The 20,804-nt window shown below is 35.1% G+C and overlaps 1 protein-coding gene across 7 annotated transcripts in view; it reads right to left on the bottom strand.

Moving 5' to 3' along the window:
- SCLT1 (sodium channel and clathrin linker 1) overlaps positions 1 to 20,804 on the bottom strand; it is a 193,638-nt gene that overhangs the window by 79,851 nt on the left and 92,983 nt on the right. For 6 of the 7 annotated variants that reach the window (XR_006386785.1, XM_044268234.1, XM_044268233.1 and 3 more), the window contains 3 exons: positions 18,108 to 18,285; positions 13,963 to 14,061; positions 1,893 to 1,964 (listed from right to left, as the gene is read on the bottom strand). Coding sequence is in view for 6 of the 7 variants with exons in the window: in XM_044268234.1 (XP_044124169.1) it covers positions 1,893 to 1,964; positions 13,963 to 14,061; positions 18,108 to 18,285 (349 nt within the window). In the remaining variant the exon portion in view is untranslated. The remainder of the gene's footprint in view (positions 1 to 1,892; positions 1,965 to 13,962; positions 14,062 to 18,107; positions 18,286 to 20,804) is intronic. The other variant, XM_044268237.1, reaches the window with a different exon arrangement.

Here is a 20,804-nt window from a genome sequence, read left to right as displayed (position 1 = left end):
CCAGCATAACTTAGTTTTGGGTTAGCTGAAGTATGCTTAACTTCTCTCCTTGACTTCATCTTTATGGTTCAGGTGGTAAAATTGGTACGTAAGAATATGTCAAAAGCTGATGTCAGGTTATTATGTCTCAAACCATAGTCTGAGTTTTTGAGTTACCTGAGAAAATCTGCTTTTTAAAGTAGTTGAATATACTTTTCAATTTAATCAGTACAGTTTTCCCCATGGAATCAATATGACATCAGATAATACTTAATATCTTTAGAAAAATCCATCTTAGGGGCCCCTGGGTGGCTCAGTGGGTTAAGCCTCTGCCTTCGGCCTAGGTCATGATCTCGGAGTCTTGGGATCGAGCCCCACATCAGGCTCTATGCTCAGTGGAAGGCCTGCTTCTCTCTCTCTCTCTCTGCCTGCCTCTCTGACTACTTGTGATCTCTCTGTCAAATACGTAAATAAAATCTTTAAAAAAAAAAAAAAGAAAAATCCGTCTTAGCTATGGATTACAATTGTTTTACTATAAATTGTAAGAAATACTTCATAATAAATTGAAAATTTTTTGCTTTGAAGTGAGTTTATATAACTCTGGTTGTGGCTGTTAAGAGTTATTATACTTAAAATCTCTGCAGATCTTATCCAACACACATTCCTTTGGGAAATGAGAAAGAAAGAGTGTTCTTGTCCCTCCAGAGTTTACAAGCCATTAAATGATGTTGGATTGGGGTAGGATCTTCTTTTTCTAAGCTGTGAATCTGCTGATAGCTAAATCAGTTCACATAAGAGAAAAAGCAAAACAGCAAGGTGACAGAAGAGGAAGCAAAACTGAAAAACAACAAATAATTAGACATGACTAACTGGCCACACAGCATCCCATTAATTTTAGTTAATGTTCCTCCATCCTTAAAACAGATGACATTAAGCAAACAAAAAATAACACTGTTTCTTATTCTATTACGATCAGGATCTATACACATAGACAAAAGTCTCATCATGTACATTTCAGAGTTTGTAGAATGTGGAAAATATGCTCCTTCTTTCAGAGTTCTTTAAATATCAGTCAATAAATATTAAAAAACATGCTGTGAAAAGACTAGGCTAGGTCATGGGGAAAATAAAAGGAGGCATACGACTCTTCTACTCTGAGGTATTTACAATCTAATTGGAAAGTTAAGATTTTTATGAAGAAAGAGAAAGGGAGAGGGAAGGAGGGAGACAGGTAGACAGGAGATAGAGAAAGAGAACATAATGTAACATATTTATTACAAGACATAATTCACTGCTAAGTTTTACCATCAAGATTAAAAGCGATATAGAGATTCAGAAAATATTAGAGTTTGTGAAGTTGAAAACATCTTCCTAATCTCTGAAAATTCTTGTACTTTTATTCTCCCTGTAAGCAAAGCTATTAAATTCCATTTCATCAAATCTTATTATTAAATTTACATATTTAATTTCACCTCTAGACATACAAGTACTCTTTTCTTTTCTCTTTATTTATCCTTCAGTACTCATTTCTTTTGGGTAGCTTGTCTTTCTTCTTTTCCATTGTCATATATACTTTTTCTTTCCCCCTCATCTCCCAAATGAACCTGGCATATGGTAGCAGTTGCAGATGGGTGCTTCAATAGCATTCTGTGTGTTCTTTGTTAAAAAAAGTAATTGTAGTAAAATGTGGTAAATGCCATCCATCTTTCCTGCTAGACCATAAGTTCCAAGATTGCAGGTAACACATGTTTATTTTGATTTTTACTCTTCTCCAAACATCTAGTCCAATTCCTGGCTTAATAAGTATCATCTAAATGAATAAGAATGCCCATTACAAGATTCATTAAAATGTATCCTGGCCTTTAAAATAATCAATATTCAGGAGAAAATATCAATATAGTCTTCTAACATACCATCTGAAGGGCTGAAAGTTCTTCTGTTAGTCGAGAAATCTGTATGTTACACTGTTTTCTTGCACTTGCAACCTATAAATTAAGACATTTACAAATTGTTTAGGTTCTCAAAAAATGATTAATGCCCAATGAAATATTTAGGATAATTATTTTGATAAGAAATAAATATAACTTTTTTTTGATAAGAAATAAATGTAACTTTTAGGTCATAAAAAGTAAATAAACACATGGTATTTTAAAGAGTCAATAACGTGATAGTGGTGGGAGTGAGTGTCTCTCAAAATTTATCAATATTAGAAGTGAAAACTGGGAAAATTTCAAAATATTTACTAATCTCATTAAAGATAATAACTGAGGGCATTACAAGTTGACATAAGTAACACATTTTACGAAAAATAAGTATATTTTCCAAAACTGAAAATTTTTTAGAAGAATGGTATTTTACATTTTTGCAAATTTCCTTAATGTCTGGTTAACAGAAAATAGCTAGATTCTCGTATCTACTTCTACGTTCAATCTGCTGTGTTGCTACATATTGTTAGCCTCTGTAAAACAATACTGTATACTCATGAGAGAATGAGTATGAAAAAAGCAAACAGAAAACCGTAAGTATGAAAGTTAGATTTGACCTTGCAGACTCTCTGAACACCACCTTTTGAAAACTCCTGCCATAGAGCACTTTAAGAGAAAAACTGAGTTACACACTAAAAATATAACTAATAACTTTGAAGGCACTTTTGTTTTATAAACAGAAGACTATTTTTATGTTGCACATATTTCAGTACTAAGTAAATTACTTTGTGAGGGAAACTTAGTTGAATTAACATTTAAATTACTTCGGAAACAGTATGATTTATGTATATAGAATATTTTGAAGAATTATTTATATCTCATCAGGATGGTTCCTAACAATATATTTTTCTAATAACTACTCACACTTTTTAAAAAGACATGAGGAATACTGATACTGATGCTGTGTCATCAGTAAACACGTATGATCTAAAGATTTTTGGAAATTTTTTAGGGGCTTATAAAATATGCTATTTCTAAAACATGAGTTAAGCTTTCTTTATAACACTGACATATTTTATTACATTCACATATATTTAATTTGGTTAATTAATATGAGTTAATTTTCTGAAGACATGACAGATATCTGTGGGTCCCTCTGAGCTCCATTTTAGATTTTAATTTGGTACAAACTTTGCCTATGAATAATTATATGATGGATCAATCTATCCTATTTATGGGTCAGTGATAACCACAGTTTGCATTTACTGAAGTCTGATGTGTGAAAAACTGCTTAGAGTACTTATTTAAGTGTTATTACCTCATTAATTCTCACCAAGATTCTGATTAAGTAGTTATTATCCACATTATAGATGAGTAAGATTAAGGCACAAAGAAATTAAGTCATGGTTTTCAGGATATAAAAATTTTAGTTCCTATGAATGCAGTCATGTCTGTCTCTCACACCAAAAGTATTCTTTTCAGTATCTAAAAATGATGCAGCTGGTACGAGGGTTTATGACCACAGTAGTAAATATATTCTGAAATATTTTTACAGTAATGCTGACAAATTCAGTGAATTAAACTATTCAAACTTATTAAAAAGACTTTAGGATTACTGAAACTGATGGTGTATCATCAGTAAAATCCTATGCTGCAAAAGTCAAAGAAAATATTTTGAGATTAGTATCTGATAAAACACAATGTAAATATTATGCGAGCAAATACACATATCTGAGAGGCAGTTTAATGTGATTGGGGTTCAGAAGTCTGTATGGGAACTAAAGTCACCTCTCTTACCCTAACCTCACTTTCCTTATGTAAACATTTTCTTTGATAATTTATGGATAGTAAGAGTATTTATAAACCAAACAGTAAGATAATTAACATGAGAAAGACATAGGAAAGGTCAATAATGGTGCAAATATTACCTAACTGGATGAATATAATTTTGATCACAAATTTTAAGCCATGATTTAAAATCAAAAGAAAGTAAAAAAATAAAATAATGTTATTTTCACACATTAAGTTTCACTTGTTTGAAAGAGATTAGAAAAAAATCTATTTTTGTATTTTAAAGAAATGACCTATTATCTCATTTTGTTCAGTTTTATAGACAGAACATATTTTACTTTGTTAACAAAAAGATACTTCTAAAATCATTAGACATAAGTAATTCCCAATTCAATAGATTAATTCTACATATTTGGAGAACATGTCAAATTATGATAAGTGGGGCAATTATCACCAATACAGCTTAATGTTTTCAAACAAAAACATTAAAAAATATATGTAAAGGGGAGGAGCAAGATGGTAGAAGAGTAGGAGACCTAAATTTCTCTGGTCCCAGGAATTCAGCTGGATAGTTATCAAACCATTCTGAACACCTACAAACTCAACAGGAGATCGAAGAGAAGAACAGCAACAATTATAGGAACACAAAAGACACCAATTTCTGGAAGATAGGACGTGTGGAGAAGTGAATCTGAGGCAAAACACATGAAGATAGACAACAGGGAGAGGGGTCATCTCCCAGCAAGTGATAGAGCAGTGGAGCACAAAATCAGAACTTTTAGAAGTCTGCTCTGCTAAGGGTCGTTGCTCTAGAGGCTAAGTGGGGGTGGGGTAGGCTGAGGGGTGTGGAACCTTCACTGGGACAGCATGCTCTCAGGATTCATGGGGTCACAGAAAGACCAGGGATGCCTGAGTGCAGCAGAGCTCCTAAGTAACAAGTGGGGAAGCCGGCTGCAGAGACAGAGTGAAGGAGGGGCCGCTCAGCTCAGGGTTACCTTAAAGTGTGATCCGAGGCACAGTTGGAGTACTATTCTTCGAGCAGGGACCCCACAAGTGGCAGATCCAGGGGTAACCCCCCCTTCCTCCACCAAGAGGGGTGGTGTTGGGGCACACTGCAGGAATCTGCTGGGTTTGGAGACTTCAACTGGGGCTGTGTGCCAGAGATAGAAACTCTTGGTCAAAGGCTGGGTGAGCTCAGAGTGCGGCTGGAGACCAAGGAAGGTTTCAAACCAAGGACTGATTGACTGCTTTACTCTGATGGCTCAGTGAAGGGGGTGAAGCTCTTGGCTCCTCCAGGGCTGGAGACTGGGAGGCTGCCATCCTAATTCTCATCCTCCAAAGCTGTACAGAAAGTTTTAAGGCAAAAAGACTACCAGAGCAAACCCAAGCAGAGTACTCAGCCTGGCCCCAGGGAAGAGCGATACAATTCTGCCTCAGGCAAAGACATTTGAGAATCCCTGCAGTAGGCCCCTCCACCAGAAGATCAGCGAGAGCATCCAGCCAAGACCAAGTTTACTGATCAATGAGAACAGCGCAACACCAGAGCTAGGGGAATACAGCACATAGAATTCATGGCTTTTCTCCCATGATTTTGTAGTCTTTAAAAGTCAAATTTTTAAAATTTTGGTTATTTTTTTCTTTTTCTATTTTTTTGAATGTTTCCTCTTTCCTATTTTAAACTATTTTACCTATTTTGTCTTATCAATACCATTTAAAAAACTTTTTTAATTTTTATTTTTATAGTCATAGTCTATCCCTTCATTGTATTTAACCTTATTTTTTTGTACACATATAAGCTTTCCTTTCTTTAAAATGTTGGGATATAGTTTCTTCTAACAGATATACCCTAAATCTAACATATGGTTTTGTTCTAGTCTCTAGCCTGATCACATTCTCTCCTTTCATTTTTCTTTTCTCTTTTTTCAACCAGCTTATCTTATTCCTTTTTTAAAACCTTTTTAAATTTTCTTTTTCTTTTATTTTTATAAAGATTTTATTTACTTATTTGGCACAGACAGACACAGCAAGAGAGGGAACACAGGCCAGGGAAGTGGGAGAGGGAGAAGAAGGCTTCCCACTAGCAGGGAGACCGATGCGGGGATCAATCCCAGGATCCTGGGATCACGACCTGAGCCAAAGGCAGATGCCTAATGACTGAGCCACCCAGGTGCCCCTAAAATGTTTTTTAGTTTTCATCTTTACAGTCATATTTCATCCCTTCATCATGTTTACCCATATATATGTATATATATATGGGTGTGTGTATATATATATATATATATTTTTTTTTTTTTTTCTTTAACATTTTGGGAGGCATTTTCTTCTAACAGACCAAAATACACTGAAAATCAAGTGCGTGGCTCTGTTCTATTCACCATCCTAATCACAGATACATATTTTTTTCCTTTCTTTTCATCCCAGATTCAAGTCTCTTCTGTTTGGTTAGTGTATACTTTTCTGGGGTCGTTGTTACTCTTTTAGCATTTTGTTCTCTCATCCATCTACTCTTTTCTTTTCTGGACAGAATGTCAAGGCAGAAAAACTCACCAAAAAAAAAAAAAAAAAAAAAAAAAAAGAACAAGAGGCAGTACCGACAGCTGGGGACCTGATCAATACGGACATTAGTAAGATGTCAGAACTAGAGTTCAGAATGACAATTATAAAAATGCTAGCTGGGCTTGAATAAAACATAGAAGATATCAGAGAATCCCTTTCTGGAGAAATAAAAGTTAAAATCTAACTAAGATATAATTAAAAAAGCTATTAATGAGGTGCAATCAAAAGTGGAGGCTCTTACTGCTAGAATAAATGAGGCAGAAGAGAGAATTAGTGATATAGGAAACAAAATAATAGAGAATAAAGAAGCTGAGAAACAGAGAGATAAACATCTATTAGATCATGAGGGGAGAATCTGAAAGATAAGTGATACCACAAGATGAAACAGTATTAAAATAATTGGGATCCCAGAAGAAGAAAGAGAGAGGGGGTTAAAAGGGATATTGGAGCAAATTATAGCAGGAAATTCCCCAATTCAAGGAAGGAAACAAGCATCAAAATGCAGGAGATACAGAGAACCCCCTCAAAATCATAAAAATAGGTCTACACCCCGTCATCTAATAGTAAAACTTACAAGTCTCAGTGACAAAGAAAAAATCCTGAAAGCAGCTCGGGACAAGAGGTCTGTAACCTAAAATGGTAGAAATATTAGACTGGCAGCAGACCTATCCACAGAGACCTGGCAGGCCAGAAAGGAATGATATACTGGCATGATATATTCAAAGCACTAAATGAGAAAAATATGCAGCCAAGAATATTATATCCAGCTGGACTGTCATTGAAAATAGAACGAGAAATAAAGAGCTTCCAAGACAAACAAAAACTAAAAGAATTTGTGAAGACCAAACCAGCCCTACAGGAAATACTTAAAGGGTTCCTCTAAGCAAAGAGAAAGCCTAAAACTAACAGATCAGAAAGGAGGCAGAGACAATATACAGTAACAATCTACCTTACAGACAACACAATAGCACTAAATTCATATCTTATCTTGAATGTAAAGGCTAAATATTCCAATCAAAAGACATAAGGAATCAGAATGGATTAAAAAACAAGACCCATCAATATGCTGTCCACAAGAAACTCAATTTAGACGCAAAGACACCTCCAGATTTAAAGTGAGGGGGTGGAAAACAATTTACCATGCTAATGGACAACAAAAGAAGGTTGGGGTGGCAATCCTTGTATCAGATAAATTAGATTTTAGCCAAAGACTATAACAAGAGATGAGGAAAGGCATTATATTATACTTAAAGGGTCTGTCCAACAAGAAGATCTAACAGTTTTAAATATCCATTCCCCTAACATGGGAGCAGCCAACTATATAAACCAATTAATAACAAAATCAAAGAAGCACATCGACAATAATATAGTAATTATAGGGGACTTTAACACCCTCTTTACTGCAATGGACAGATCATCTAAGCAAAAGATCAACAAGGAAATAAAGGCTTTAAATGACACACTGGACGAGATGGACATCACAGATATATTCAGAACATTCCATCCCAAAACAACAGAATACACATTCTTCTCTAGTGCACATGGAATATTCTCTGGAATAGATCAGAATAGATCACAGCCTGGGTCACAAATCAGGTCTCAGTTGGTACCAAAAGACCGGGGTCATTCCCTGCATATTTTTAGACCACAATGCTTTGAAACTAGAACTCAACCACAAGAGGAAAGTTGGAACTCAAATATATGGAGGCTAAAGAGCATCCTACTAAGAATGAATGGGTCAGCCAGGAAATTAAAGAGGAATTAAAACAATTCCTGGAAACATTCAAAACTGAAAACACAACTGTTCAAAATCTTTGGGACACAGCAAAAGGCAGTCCTGAGAGGAAAGTACATAGCAATACAAACCTTTCTCAAGAAACAAGAAAGTTCTCAAATACACAACCTAACTCTACATCTAAAGGAGATGGAGAAAAAAAAAAAATGAAACCTAAACCTGGTAGAAGAAGAGAAATAATAAAGATCAGAGCAGAAATCAATGAAATAGAAACCAAAGAAACAGTAGAACAGATCAACAAAACAACTAGGAGCTGTTTCTTTCAAAAACTTATTAAGATTGACAAATCCCCTGCCAGACTTACCAAAAAGAAAAGAGAAATGACCCAAATAAATAAAATCATGAATGAAAGAGTAGAGATCACAGCCAACATCAAAGAAATAAAATTATGGGGGCGCCTGGGTGGCTCAGTGGATTAAAGCCTCTGCCTTCAGCTCAGGTCATGATCCCAGAGTCCTGGGATTGAGCCCCACATCGGGCCCTCTGCTCAACAGGGAGCCTGCTTCCCCGCACCCCCTGCGCCCCCCCTGCCACCTCTCTGCCTACTTGTGATCTCTGTCTGTCAAATAAATAAATAAAATCTTAAAAAAAAATTAAAAAAAAAAAAAAAAGGAAATATAATTATGGGCGCCTGGGTAGCTCAGTGGGTTAAGCCTCTGCCTTCAGCTCAGGTCATGATCTCAGGGTCCTGGGGTCAAGGCCCATGTCGGGTTCTCTGCTGAGCAGGGAGCCTGCTTCCCCCTCTATCTCTGCCTGCCTCTCTGCCTACTTGTGACCTCTCTGTCAAATAAATAAATAAATAATCTTAAAAAAAAAAAAAGAAATACAATTGTAAGAACATATTATGAGCAAATATATGTGGGCACATTTGACAATCTGGAAGAAACAGATGCATTCCTAGAGATGTATGAACTACCAAAACTGAACCACAAAGAAACAGAAAACTTGATCTATAACCAGTAAGGAGATTGAAGCAGTCATCAAAAATCTCCAAACAAACTAGACCCCAGGGCCAGAGGGCTTCCAAGGGGAATTCTACCAAACATTTAAAGAAGAATTCATAACTATTCTCCTGAAACTGTTCTAAAAAATAGAAATGGAAGGAAAACTTCCAAACTCATTTTATGAGGCCAGCATTACCTTGATCCCCAAACCAAAGACCCCACTGGCAAGGAGAATTACAGACCAATATCCCTGACGAACATGGATACAAAATTTCTTATCAAAATACTAGCCAGTAGGATCCAACAGTACATTAAAAGGATTATTCACCACAACCAAGTGGGATTTATTCCTGGGCTGCAAGGTTGGCTCATTATCTGCAAATTAATCAATGTGATAACAAAACATTAGTAAAAGAAAGAACAAAAACCATTTGAACCTCTCAACAGATGCTGACAAAGTATTTGACAAAGTACAGCATCCTCTCTTGATCAAAACTTGTCACAGTGTAGGGATAGAGGGTACACAGCTCAAGACCATAAAGCCATCCATGAAAAATCCACAGTGAATATCATTCTTAACGGGGAAAAAACTAACAGCTTTCCCCCTAAGGTCAGGAACATGACAGGGCTATCCACTATCACCAGTGCTATTCAATATACTACTAGAAGTCTTACAACAATCAGACAACAAAAGGAAATAAAAGGCATCTGAATCACCAAAGAAGAAATCAGACTCTACTTTTTGTAGATGATATGATACTTTATGTGAAAATCCAAAAGACTCTACTCTGAAACTGCTAGAACTCATACAGGAATTCAGTAAATTGTCAGGATATAAAAATCACTGCGCAGAAATCAGTTGCATTTCTATACACGAACAAGGTCATGTTGTTGTTGACATTGTTCTCTTTCTTCTGAAGAAGAAAGAGAAATTAAGAAGTCAATCCTATTTACAATTGTACCCAAAACCATAAGATACCTAGAAATAAATCTAACCAAACAGGCAAAGAATCTGTACGCAGAAAACTATAGAGTACTCATGAAAGAAACTGATGAAGACATAAAGAAATGGAAAAACATTCCATGCTCGTGGATTGGAAGAACAAATATTGTGAAAACATCTATGCTACCTAGAACAATCTACACATTTAAAACAATCCCTATGAAAATACCATCAACTTTTTTCAAAAAAATGAAACAAATAATCCTAAAATTTATATGGAACCTGAAAAGACCCCAAATAGCCAGAGGAATGTTGAAAAAGAAAACCAAAGTTGGCAGAATCACATTTCCAGACTTCAAACTCTATTACAAAGCTTTCATCATCAAGACAGTATGGTACTGGTGCAAAACAGACACACAGATCAATGGAACAGAATCGAGAGCCCAGACATGGACCCTCAACTCTATGGTCGACTAATCTTCCACAAAGCAGGAAGAATGTTTAATAGAAATGAGACAGTCTCTTCCACAAATGGTGTTACGAAAATTGGACGGCCACATGCAGAAGAATGAAACTGGACCATTTCTTCACACCACACACCAAAATAGACTCAAAATGGATACAAGACCTCAATGTGGGAAAGGAATCCATCAAAATCCTTGAGGAGAACACAGGCAGCAACCTCTTTGACCTTAGCCACTGCAAATTCTTTCTAGACACATCACCAAAGGAAAGGGAAGCAAGGGCAAAAATGAACTACTGGGACTTAAGATCAAAAGCTTCCGCACAACAAAGAAAACTTTCAAAAAAACCAAAAGACAACCGACAGAAGGAGAGAAGATATTTGCCAATGACATATCAGATAAAGGGCTAGTATCCAAAATCTATAAAGAACTTACCAAACTCAACACCCAAAGAAAAAATAATCCAATCAAGAAATGGGCAGATGTCATGAACAGACATATTAGCAAAGACATCCAAGTGGCCATCAGACACATGACAAAGTGCTCAACATCACTCGGCATCAAGGAAAACAAATCAAAACCACAATGAGATACCATCTCACACCCATCAGAATGGGTAAAATTAACCAGCCAGGAAACAGCAGGTTTTGGCAAGGATAAGGATAAAGGGGAACCCTCCTACACTGTTGGTGGGAATGCAAGCTGGTGCAGCCATTCTGGAAAATGGTATGAAGGTTCCTCAAAAAGTTGAAAACAGAGCTAACCTACAACCCAACAATTGCATTATAGTGTATTTAACCTAAAGGTACAAAGGTAGTGATCCGAAGGGGCACATGCACCCGAATGTTTATAGCAGCAATGCCCAGAATAGCCAAACTATGTTAATAGCCTAGATGTCCATCAACAAATGAATGGATAAAGAAGATATGGTATGTACATATACAATGGAATACTATGCCATCAAAAGAAATGAAATCTTGTTATTTGCCACAATGTGGATGGAACTAGAGGGTATTGTGCTACTTGAAATTAATCAGAGAAAGATAATTATCATATGATCTCGCTAATATGAGGAAATCTGAGAGACAAGGTAGGGGGTCATGGGGGAAGGGAAGGAGAAATGAAACAAGACGAAACCAGAGAGGGAGAGAAACCATAAGAGACTCTTTATCATAGGAAACAAACTGAGGGTTGTCAAAAGAGAGGGGGGTAGAAGGGATGGGGTAGCAGGGTGATGGGTCATTGGAAAGGGTATGTGTTATGGGGAGAAATAATAATAATAATATATATATACATTAAAATAAAAATGGATATAAGAAGGCTATACTACATGCTCTATAAGATATTATGATTTATTTAAATATAGTTAATGAAAATAATAGCTTTTCTTTGAAATTTCACACAGTGCAGAATTAGGTATGTAGAAAGAGAAAGTTTCCTCACTCTTCTATCTTCTAGGCTTAGCACTATTTGAAGGTTGATGTATACAACTCCAGAATTTTTTGTTTCATAGATAGCTACATTATTAATAATCTGTAACTAAACGAAAATTCAGAGGACAATGTTAAAATAGTATTTTTTGCTAGTGGAATTATAAGTGATTTTTAAGTCATTTATTTTTTGGGTGTTGAGTTTGATATTTTTTTTTATAGGTTTTGGTTACTCGCCCTTTATCTGATACATTATTTGCAAATATCTCTCATTCCATAGGTTGCTTTTTAGTTTTGTTGATTGAACACTGAGTTAAATTGAGGGAGACTACAGAGACAGCAGTCAAATGCAATGATACATAAATTTTGATTGGACTCTGGATTTAAAAATACAAAAAGCTAATGAGGATATTCTGAGGAAATTTGAGTGTAGATTAAAGTGATATTTATTTTTTTTAAAGATATGGTAATAGTGGTGTGGTTGTGTAGAAAAATATCCTTTCTCTGGGGAAAAACATGCCAAAATATCAGGAGTGAGGTGTCGTAATGCCTGCAGTCAATGTCCAAATGTTTGGCAAAAGAGTGTGTGTATGTATAGAAAGAGATGGGACAGGTGTGGCAAGACATTAATAATTATCTGGGTAAGGGGCAAACAAGTGTTCACTGTACAGCTTTTAACCTTTTATGGGTTTGAAAATTTCTAAAAACAAAAGAATATAAAATTAAAGGGAAACAATTTCTCACAGTGATTGAGAAGAGAGCTCAAGAAACAATAGACTTGTATTTAGAACTAGTTCTGCTACTTCCTAAAGGTAGAACCCTAAAGCAAGTTATTTACTTTTGATCCTTAAAATGGGTTTTTCTTTTTTTTCCCTCTACATTCACAATACATTTTCAAACTTTACCACACCACTTACAAACTGATTCATATCCATACCAAAAGAAAAGGCAAATAGATGTTATGTTTTCCTTCTTTACATGAGAGCAAACTTACACTTCCCAATTTTAATTTGTATTAGTAAATATATGAAAGAAAATATATGAAAGTAAACTCACACTTCCCAGTTTTAATTTGCATAAGTCAAACCAAGAAACAATTCATTAGGTCTACATAAAAATATCAGATTTAGTCTTGATAAGAGAATTGAAAATAACAACACAACTCACACATTGTACAAGTGCCAGCATGATGTGATCAAAACAATGCTGGCTCAGTAGAGCAGAAGGTAGGAGTCTAACTCCTGGCTTTAACTGGGAGGCTCAGTCAGTTAACTGTCTGCCTTGGGCTTGGGTCATGATCCCTGGAGTCCTGGCATCGAGCCCCACACTGGGCTCCCTGCTCAGTGGGGAGTGTGCTTCTTCCCTCTCCCTCTGTCCTTCTCCTTGCTCCTTCTCTTTCTCTCTTTCTGTCTCCTTTACTCTCTCTCTCTCTTTAATAAATAAATAACATCTTTAAAAAATAAATAAAATAAAGATACTTATTTGAGAGAGAGAATCAGAGAAAGCACAAGGTGGGGAAAGTCAGAGGGAGAAGCAGACTCCCTGCTGAGCCGGGAGGCCGATACCGGACTTGATCCTGGGACTCCAGGATCAAGACCTGAGCTACAGGCAGTCGCTTAACAAACTGAGCCATCCAGGTGCCCCTAAATTTTGGCTTTAATTTGTATATAATTTTGAGTGAGTCAACAACCTCTTATGGTTTCAGTTTCTTTACCAATAAAAAAAAGAGGTCAAACCAGATTTCTCCAGTCTTAAGCTGCTCTAAGATTCTGTAAGCAAATGATAGGTTTTCTTCTCTTACTTCTTATGCATCCTGAGTTTCTTTTTTGAGGCTTCTTTTTAACTTTACACTTCATATGTGTTTATCATCATGATATTCCTGGCCTAAACCTCTCTCTCCTCAATCTCAACTTCAACCTCCTCTGTCCTTACCTCAGCCCCATTCTAGCTCAAATGGTAGGGGTAGCCTGAGACAATTTTTATTTGAAATTCAGCACAATTGGTTCAGTTTGCTAACAGTTAATTAGCTAGGTCCATTAGGCAAAAACTTAGGTAGTATTTTGTTAGGTTGTAAAATTTTGTTAGGTTGTAAAATTTTGAATTTTAAATAATTTTAAAGTTTAAAGACTCCTTACTTCTTTCCTGATTCTTATGGCAGCATCTTGTGTAACCCGAGAGAACGTTTCTTTCATTTTCTCTATATCTTGTTCTTTTTGCTTCTCCTCAAGTAGAGCCTTCAGAAAAATAATCATTTGATGTTATTATAAATCACATCATTATTAATAAAGATAACATAGTAAATGATTAAAAACTTGTCCACTAATCACTTTGTTGAAAGCAAACATCTTATTCTACGCTTCTGGGACATCTCCACTTGGAATCTTTGCCTGTTATGAATGATACTTATTTTTCCTAACCTTCTCATCTGACCCTAAAAATTTATTATTTTACTCTGGTATTTATTTCAGCCAGGGCCATACCTAGAAATCTTAAGAGTTATTTTTCAATTTTCCTTTACTCCCTGTAAAAAATGTCATCAAGTCTAGGTATTAAAGTCTTGAAAAAAAATCTCTTGGACTTCCCTTTCTTTCCATTATTTGGTATTATTCAAATTATGTCCCTTGTCAGCTAACTCCTTGATGTTTCTATTTATCCAATCATTTTCCTCTTCCAGCTAAAAAAATACTCTTATAATCCCAGTTCTGTTGTCATTCACAACCCATTTCTCTGCTTCTCTCTGGAGCAAAACTCCTCTAAAGTCTGTGCTGGCTCATCTCCAATACTACTACACCAACTCCAATCAGGTTTTCACCATCCATAGTCTCCATTAATAATTCACGAGTCAATTTTGAATAACTATCTTATTTGATATATCAGTAGCACTTGAGATAACTGATTACTCTCTTTTCCTTGTTTTACTTTCCTTATTTGGCTTTTAGTATGCCACAGTATTGGTTTTCTTCCTTATTCACTGATCATTCCTTTTTAGTTTACATTGCTGTTTCTTCCTCTTCTCCTGAACTTCTTTAAAAATTGTACTACCTGGGGTGCCTGGGCATCCGCCTTCAGCTCAGGTCATGATCCCAGGGTTCTAAGATTGAGCCCTGAGTTGCGCTGGGCTTCTTGCTCAGGAGGGAATCCACTTCTCACTCTTTCTCTCCCTCTGTCCCTCTTCCCCTGCTTGTGTTTTCTCACTCTCTCTGTCTCAAATAAAAAAAAATCTTAAAAAAAAAATTGCACTACACATCAGAGGGGAGATGGGTGGGTGAGGGTGTAGGTGAAACAAGGTGATGGGTTTAAGAAGTGCATGTGACATGCAGAGCATTGATGATGTATGGAATTGCTGAATTAACATATTGTACACCTGAAATGAATATAATGCTGTATGTTAACTATGCTGGAATTAAAATAAAAACTGAATTAAAAAAATTAAAATTGTACTACCTAATACTTATGTCCTTTGTCCTATATCTCCATCTGTCCCTTGATGGTCTAATCCAGTCTCCTGGTTTTAAATATTATTTATATGCTGACAACTCTCAAATTTACATCTCTAGACCAAATATCTTTCTAAACTGGGTGATACATGCAACTGATAAATTACTCAACACTACATCTAAAACTAATGATGTACCATATCATATGTTGGCTAATTGAATTTAAATAAAAAATAACCAAAAAATAATGAATACTGTTATGCTGAAAATAAATAAATTAATTAAAAAAATAATAACCAAAAAACCCTACAAATACCTTTCTGGGCCTGGAACTGCTCCAATTTTAGGTATGACTGAATCTCTCTTTTTTAATCATTACATAGTAAGTGGCCCTGTGTTCTGATCCCATTACCTTCCAAAGATACCATCCCCATCTGTTTTTTTAAAATCATTTAACAAATTTCCTCCTGCTTAAACAGGTAAGCTAATGAGAGCTAACTGTGTTTTTATTCAAATAGAATAGGGAGGTATATTAATTTCAGGTGTACAATATAATGATTCAACAGTTCTTTTTTTAGAATCATTATTTAATTATTTTTAAGTAGACTCCATGCCTACTTGAAGTCATGACCCTGAGATCAAGAGTTGTGTGCTCTACGGAGCTAGCAAGGCATTGTGTGCTCTACCGAGCTAGCATAGGCCATGGTTCTACACATTACCCAGTGCTCATCATGATAAGTGTACTCTTAATCCCCTTTACTTATTTCTCCCCCACCTGCTCTCCCTTGACCACCAGTTTGTTCGCCATATTTAAGAGTCTTTCTTTTTGTTCATTTGTTTTGTTTCTTAAATTTTACACGAATAAAATCATACAGTATTTATTTCACTTAGTATTATATCTTCTAGGTCCGTCCATGTTGTTGTTGTAAATAGCAAGATTTCATTCTTTTTATGACTGAGTAATGTTCCATTGTATATATGCACCACATCTTTATTCATTCATATATGGATAGGCACCAGGTTGCTTCCATACCCTGGCTATTGTAAATTATACAGTAATAGCTGTTTTGATGTAATAACTTTGTGGGAGAGAATAGGACAATGAAGAAATAGGGAAGCATCATAAAAGAATGATAATAGGCTGTGTTTCACGTCTAATCAGTGGAGAGAATCCTTGACTTTTTGGAAAAACTTTTTGGAAAAAGCAACTGAAGTTGGGAGTCCTATAATAATTATACAGTAGGCCAGGAGGGAGCTTAATACTGTAGCCATAAACAGCCTCTTTACGGATCTGTTGACTTTGGACTTGAGTGAAAGGATTTAAGGGATAGGCAATGAATATCACTACTTCTCTGTCCATTGTGTTTTATACAAAATGTTTACCTTTAGTGACCTGAAATTAACAATGCTCATCTGATGAGGCTTCAGAGGGGAAAGGTAAACAATTTTGTCTTGCTCTGAACTGTTCTAGCTAACTTAAGAGTTTAGAGCAATTCCCAAGCACATTATTTCTACTTATTAATTATTTCATTATTATTTCTACTTAAGGCATTTATATATAAGCATATATGCTATGCCTTTCAACCATTCTGAGAGACAGTATTCAACTCACAGATGGAATTATTAGCTTGAAAGTCATGATAAGCACCTTTGCATTCTCACCGATTTGAATATTATTTCTTTTTTATTTATTAGCTTAATATGTGACTTATATAGCTTGTTTTGTTTTTGACAGCCCTCTTGGAAAGCCCTCTATTAGGTAAAAAAGGAAACATAAATAAAGTATTTCCTTTGTACTCCCCATATTTCCCAGTAATTATGCATACTATGTTAGGTATTCAATGAATGTTGGTTAAATGAAGTAATGATTTAGTGATCTCTAAATAAAGGAGGCAAGAACATTAAAAACAAATCTATCCACTTGCCGAACTCTTTGAACTATATACCATTATATATATAGAGGTGATAAAAAAAAAAAAAACCTATAATATGTGATAGCACAGGAATCACAGTTGTTAGAGGGTTAAAAAAAAAGAACAGTTAAAAAAAAAAAAAGAACAGTGACATGAAAGTTCCAGTTAATAAATTTTTTTTTTAAAGATTTTATTGATTTATTTGACAGACAGATACACAGTGAGAGAGGGAACGCAAGCAATGGGAGAGGGAGAAGCAGGGAGCCTGCTGTGGGGCTTGATCCCAGGATGCTGAGATGATGACCTGAGCTGAAGGCAGACGCTAAATGATTGAGCCGCCTAGGCACCCTCCAGTTAATAAATCTTTACAGCTTAATTTAATTCCCAATTAAGCTTCTTCTCTATTAGAGTAATTATGTAGGTGATGAAGGGGAAATAAAGATAAGTAAGATTAATCTGATTCAACCAAATAAAATATAGGGTATACTGCAATAAAGTACTATAGCAGATTTTTTCAAGTATGAGATTATAGAAGATAAAGATTATTTACATAAGATTTGGAGACATAAAACTGATATGAAAGCTTTGGGAAAGGGTTGACATTTTATCATACTCTGTTTTATTTTACTTTTTAGTAATCTCTATACCCAACATGGGGCTTTAACTCATGACCAAGAGATCAAGAGTCTCATGTTCTTCTAACTGAGCCATCCAGGTGCCCCCATTTTATCACGTCTTATGATTAATTCTTACTATGAAAACTATGTCTGTTAATGGAAATATTATTGTGTTCAATAATGATGTTCATTAATATGTTCAATAATAATGAACATCATGTGTTCATTCTGTAATTATTGACTCCCTTATTAGGTCATATGGGTGAAAGTTCAGTATTACATTGTTTGTAAACATGTTTACTAGTTTTCTTACCTGATTTTTTTGAAGGTTAGCTTCTTCTAAGAGCTGCATGCTATTTCTGGCTCTTACAATTGCTTCATATTTTTCATTTTCTAATTCCTTGCACTTTGCGTGTAATTCTCTGGTCTGGTTTTCCAAATGTGCTTTTTGTGCTCTTAATTGGGTGGCTTCTTGGATTGCTACACAGAGTCTAAAAGTAAATAATTACATTGAGAAAGTTAAATTTTTTTTTTTAAAGATTCTACTTATTTATTTGACAGAAATCACAAGTAGGAAGAGAGGCAGGCAGAGAGAAAGGGAAGCAGGCTTCCCCCTGAGCAGAGAGCCCGATGTGGAGCTTGATTCCAGGACCCTGGGACCATGACCTGAGCCAAAGGCACAGGCTTTAACCCACTGAGCCACCCAGGCACCCCAAGAAAGTTAAATATTTTTAAAAGGAAGAAGGAAAATAGTAGATTTACTGAGCATCAATAATAGAACAAACACTATTCCGGTTACTCTCACGTGTATTTTTCTCATTTGATCTGCAAAAGGCTTTATAAGGTAAGTCTCATTATTTCCATTTTAAAGAACAACAGACCCACAGAGGTGAAGCATTTGATTAAGGCCACATGGCTAATGAGCTGTGGGGCTGAGACTGAGCCTATATATCCTGACTCTAATTAAGTTACACTTTCTACAGTATCACAGTGTATTACATAGTTACATGATAATGTTTTAAAGCAACTCCTTAAAGAATGAGTTATTCTTTCTATTTATATGGTCTTTTAAACATTTTCCTTTTTTGCTTGGCTTCCTTTACCCACTCTCTACCCAGGTAACCCATGCTAATTTACTAACATGTATTTTTGAATATTTTTCTCTATGTTCATAAAATCATGTATACATATATACACGTGTACATGCACAGATATTACACATTGGTCCATAGGTTTTAAAACATAATTTGTGTTATAAAAATGAAAATCATAATATATACCCTTTTCTGCATTTTTCTGCCGATTTTTTTCTGATGGGTAATTTGCTTGTTCCTTTATATGAACTCTCTTAATATTAAGATATACACCCTCAGTGTGTTCTGTATGCTATAAATATTTTTCCCAAATATACTTTTTTGGCTGTTTCTGCCTGCTGACTCTATTTAAGAAATCTTTACTACACTAAAAATGTTCATTTTAATACAGCTAAATTTGATTTCTTAGATTTCCTCAAAAGATTGCTATACCTTTAGTATTTTTACTGGTAAATTTTTTACCGGTAAAGAAAGACTTCACTGGTAAATCTTAAATGCATCCGGAGTTTACTTCTGAGTGTGTTGTAAGAGAGAAGTCCAATTTAACTTTCTTCCAGATTAATGGTCAGTTATTATGAATACCATTAGTAACTGAAGAATTGAAATAATCCCTTTAACATAACTAAAATATGCAAATATAATTATTTACTTATGGATTATGATGCTTCATTATCTATTTTATACTCAAATCATATCAATATTGCTTTATAGTAGGTTCTGATACATTCTGGTAAGACAATTCTTCTCTTAGAATGCATACTCTATTTTGTTATTTTCAGGCATTTCTTTCTTCTAAGTGGTGGCAGAAGCAGCATTCTCTATCCTCTCCCCACTCCCACTCCCACTCCCACACAGAAGAACTTCCCTGCTCTAGCACACCTCATACTCTCCCAGTTTTGGGAAATGAGAGGTGACTAGCTGTATACAGTACATTAAAAAATATCTTTAGATCTTCTTACACACACAGGGATCTCTTCTTAGAGAATTATTTGGTTAGGTTGTATTATAGCTTCATACTAAAGGCAAAAAAAAACCCTAAAACCACAGTAACAAATTCCCCAAACTCTCAACACTAAAAAGATAAAGCACCATTGAATGAAAAAAACAACTTGATTTTAACTCAGTACTATTAGAATCAAAAGGAATTAAAATTCATTATTCAAGAGTTTACTGTTTTAAGTCTTTATTTTTTAGTATTTATTTGTATAGCATAGAATAGCTACTAAGATAAAAGAAATGAAAATCTACAACCACAGGCTTTTTCTCTGAGGTTAACGTAAAGACGTTCAGGAAAGCAAAAGTACAATCAAAGCAATCAATAAACTGCTGAAAAGTTTAGAAAAATGAAAAGCAAAACCCAAAACCCCTATCACTTAAAAATCAAACTCTTTTCATCAGAATCTCAAGTTAGTAGTTAAAATCAATTAGTTCTCAACTGCCATGAAAAATTATTTTTATTAATACTTTGAAGAAGAGGAAACAAAAGGTCAAACATACTTTTTTTTTGTCTTTTGTTCAACAAACAACAAATTAGCTTTGGATCTATGAGTAGAACTGAGATCTCAATTTTTAATGTGCTCAGAGCAGCAGACTATTTTTGGTGTAAAAGGTTCCAATCATACAGAGTAGATTTTTCAGCTAACAATTGTAAACTCTACCTTGTGAAATATCACACATGATAATTTTCAAGTCTTTTAAGGGAACATTTAACAAAGATTAGGGAGCAACAAAAACAACAGAAGATTTTATAGTACACATTTACATTAAGAAACCTACTAAAGTAAACCATAGAATATACTTAAAAAGTAATCCAGACCCTCAAAGATAACTGAAAATTACTGCTCCAGAAGACTCCAGAGAAAATACCTATAATGATTTGAGTATTTTTTTTCTCTTGGGTACCTACTTAGTAAGAT

This window comes from Neovison vison, chromosome 11 (assembly GCF_020171115.1).
Source record: "Neovison vison isolate M4711 chromosome 11, ASM_NN_V1, whole genome shotgun sequence".
Lineage (NCBI taxonomy): Eukaryota > Metazoa > Chordata > Mammalia > Carnivora > Mustelidae > Neogale > Neogale vison.
The sequence above is the reverse complement of the archived record's forward strand: the minus strand, read 5'-3'. Positions and strand labels throughout refer to the sequence as shown.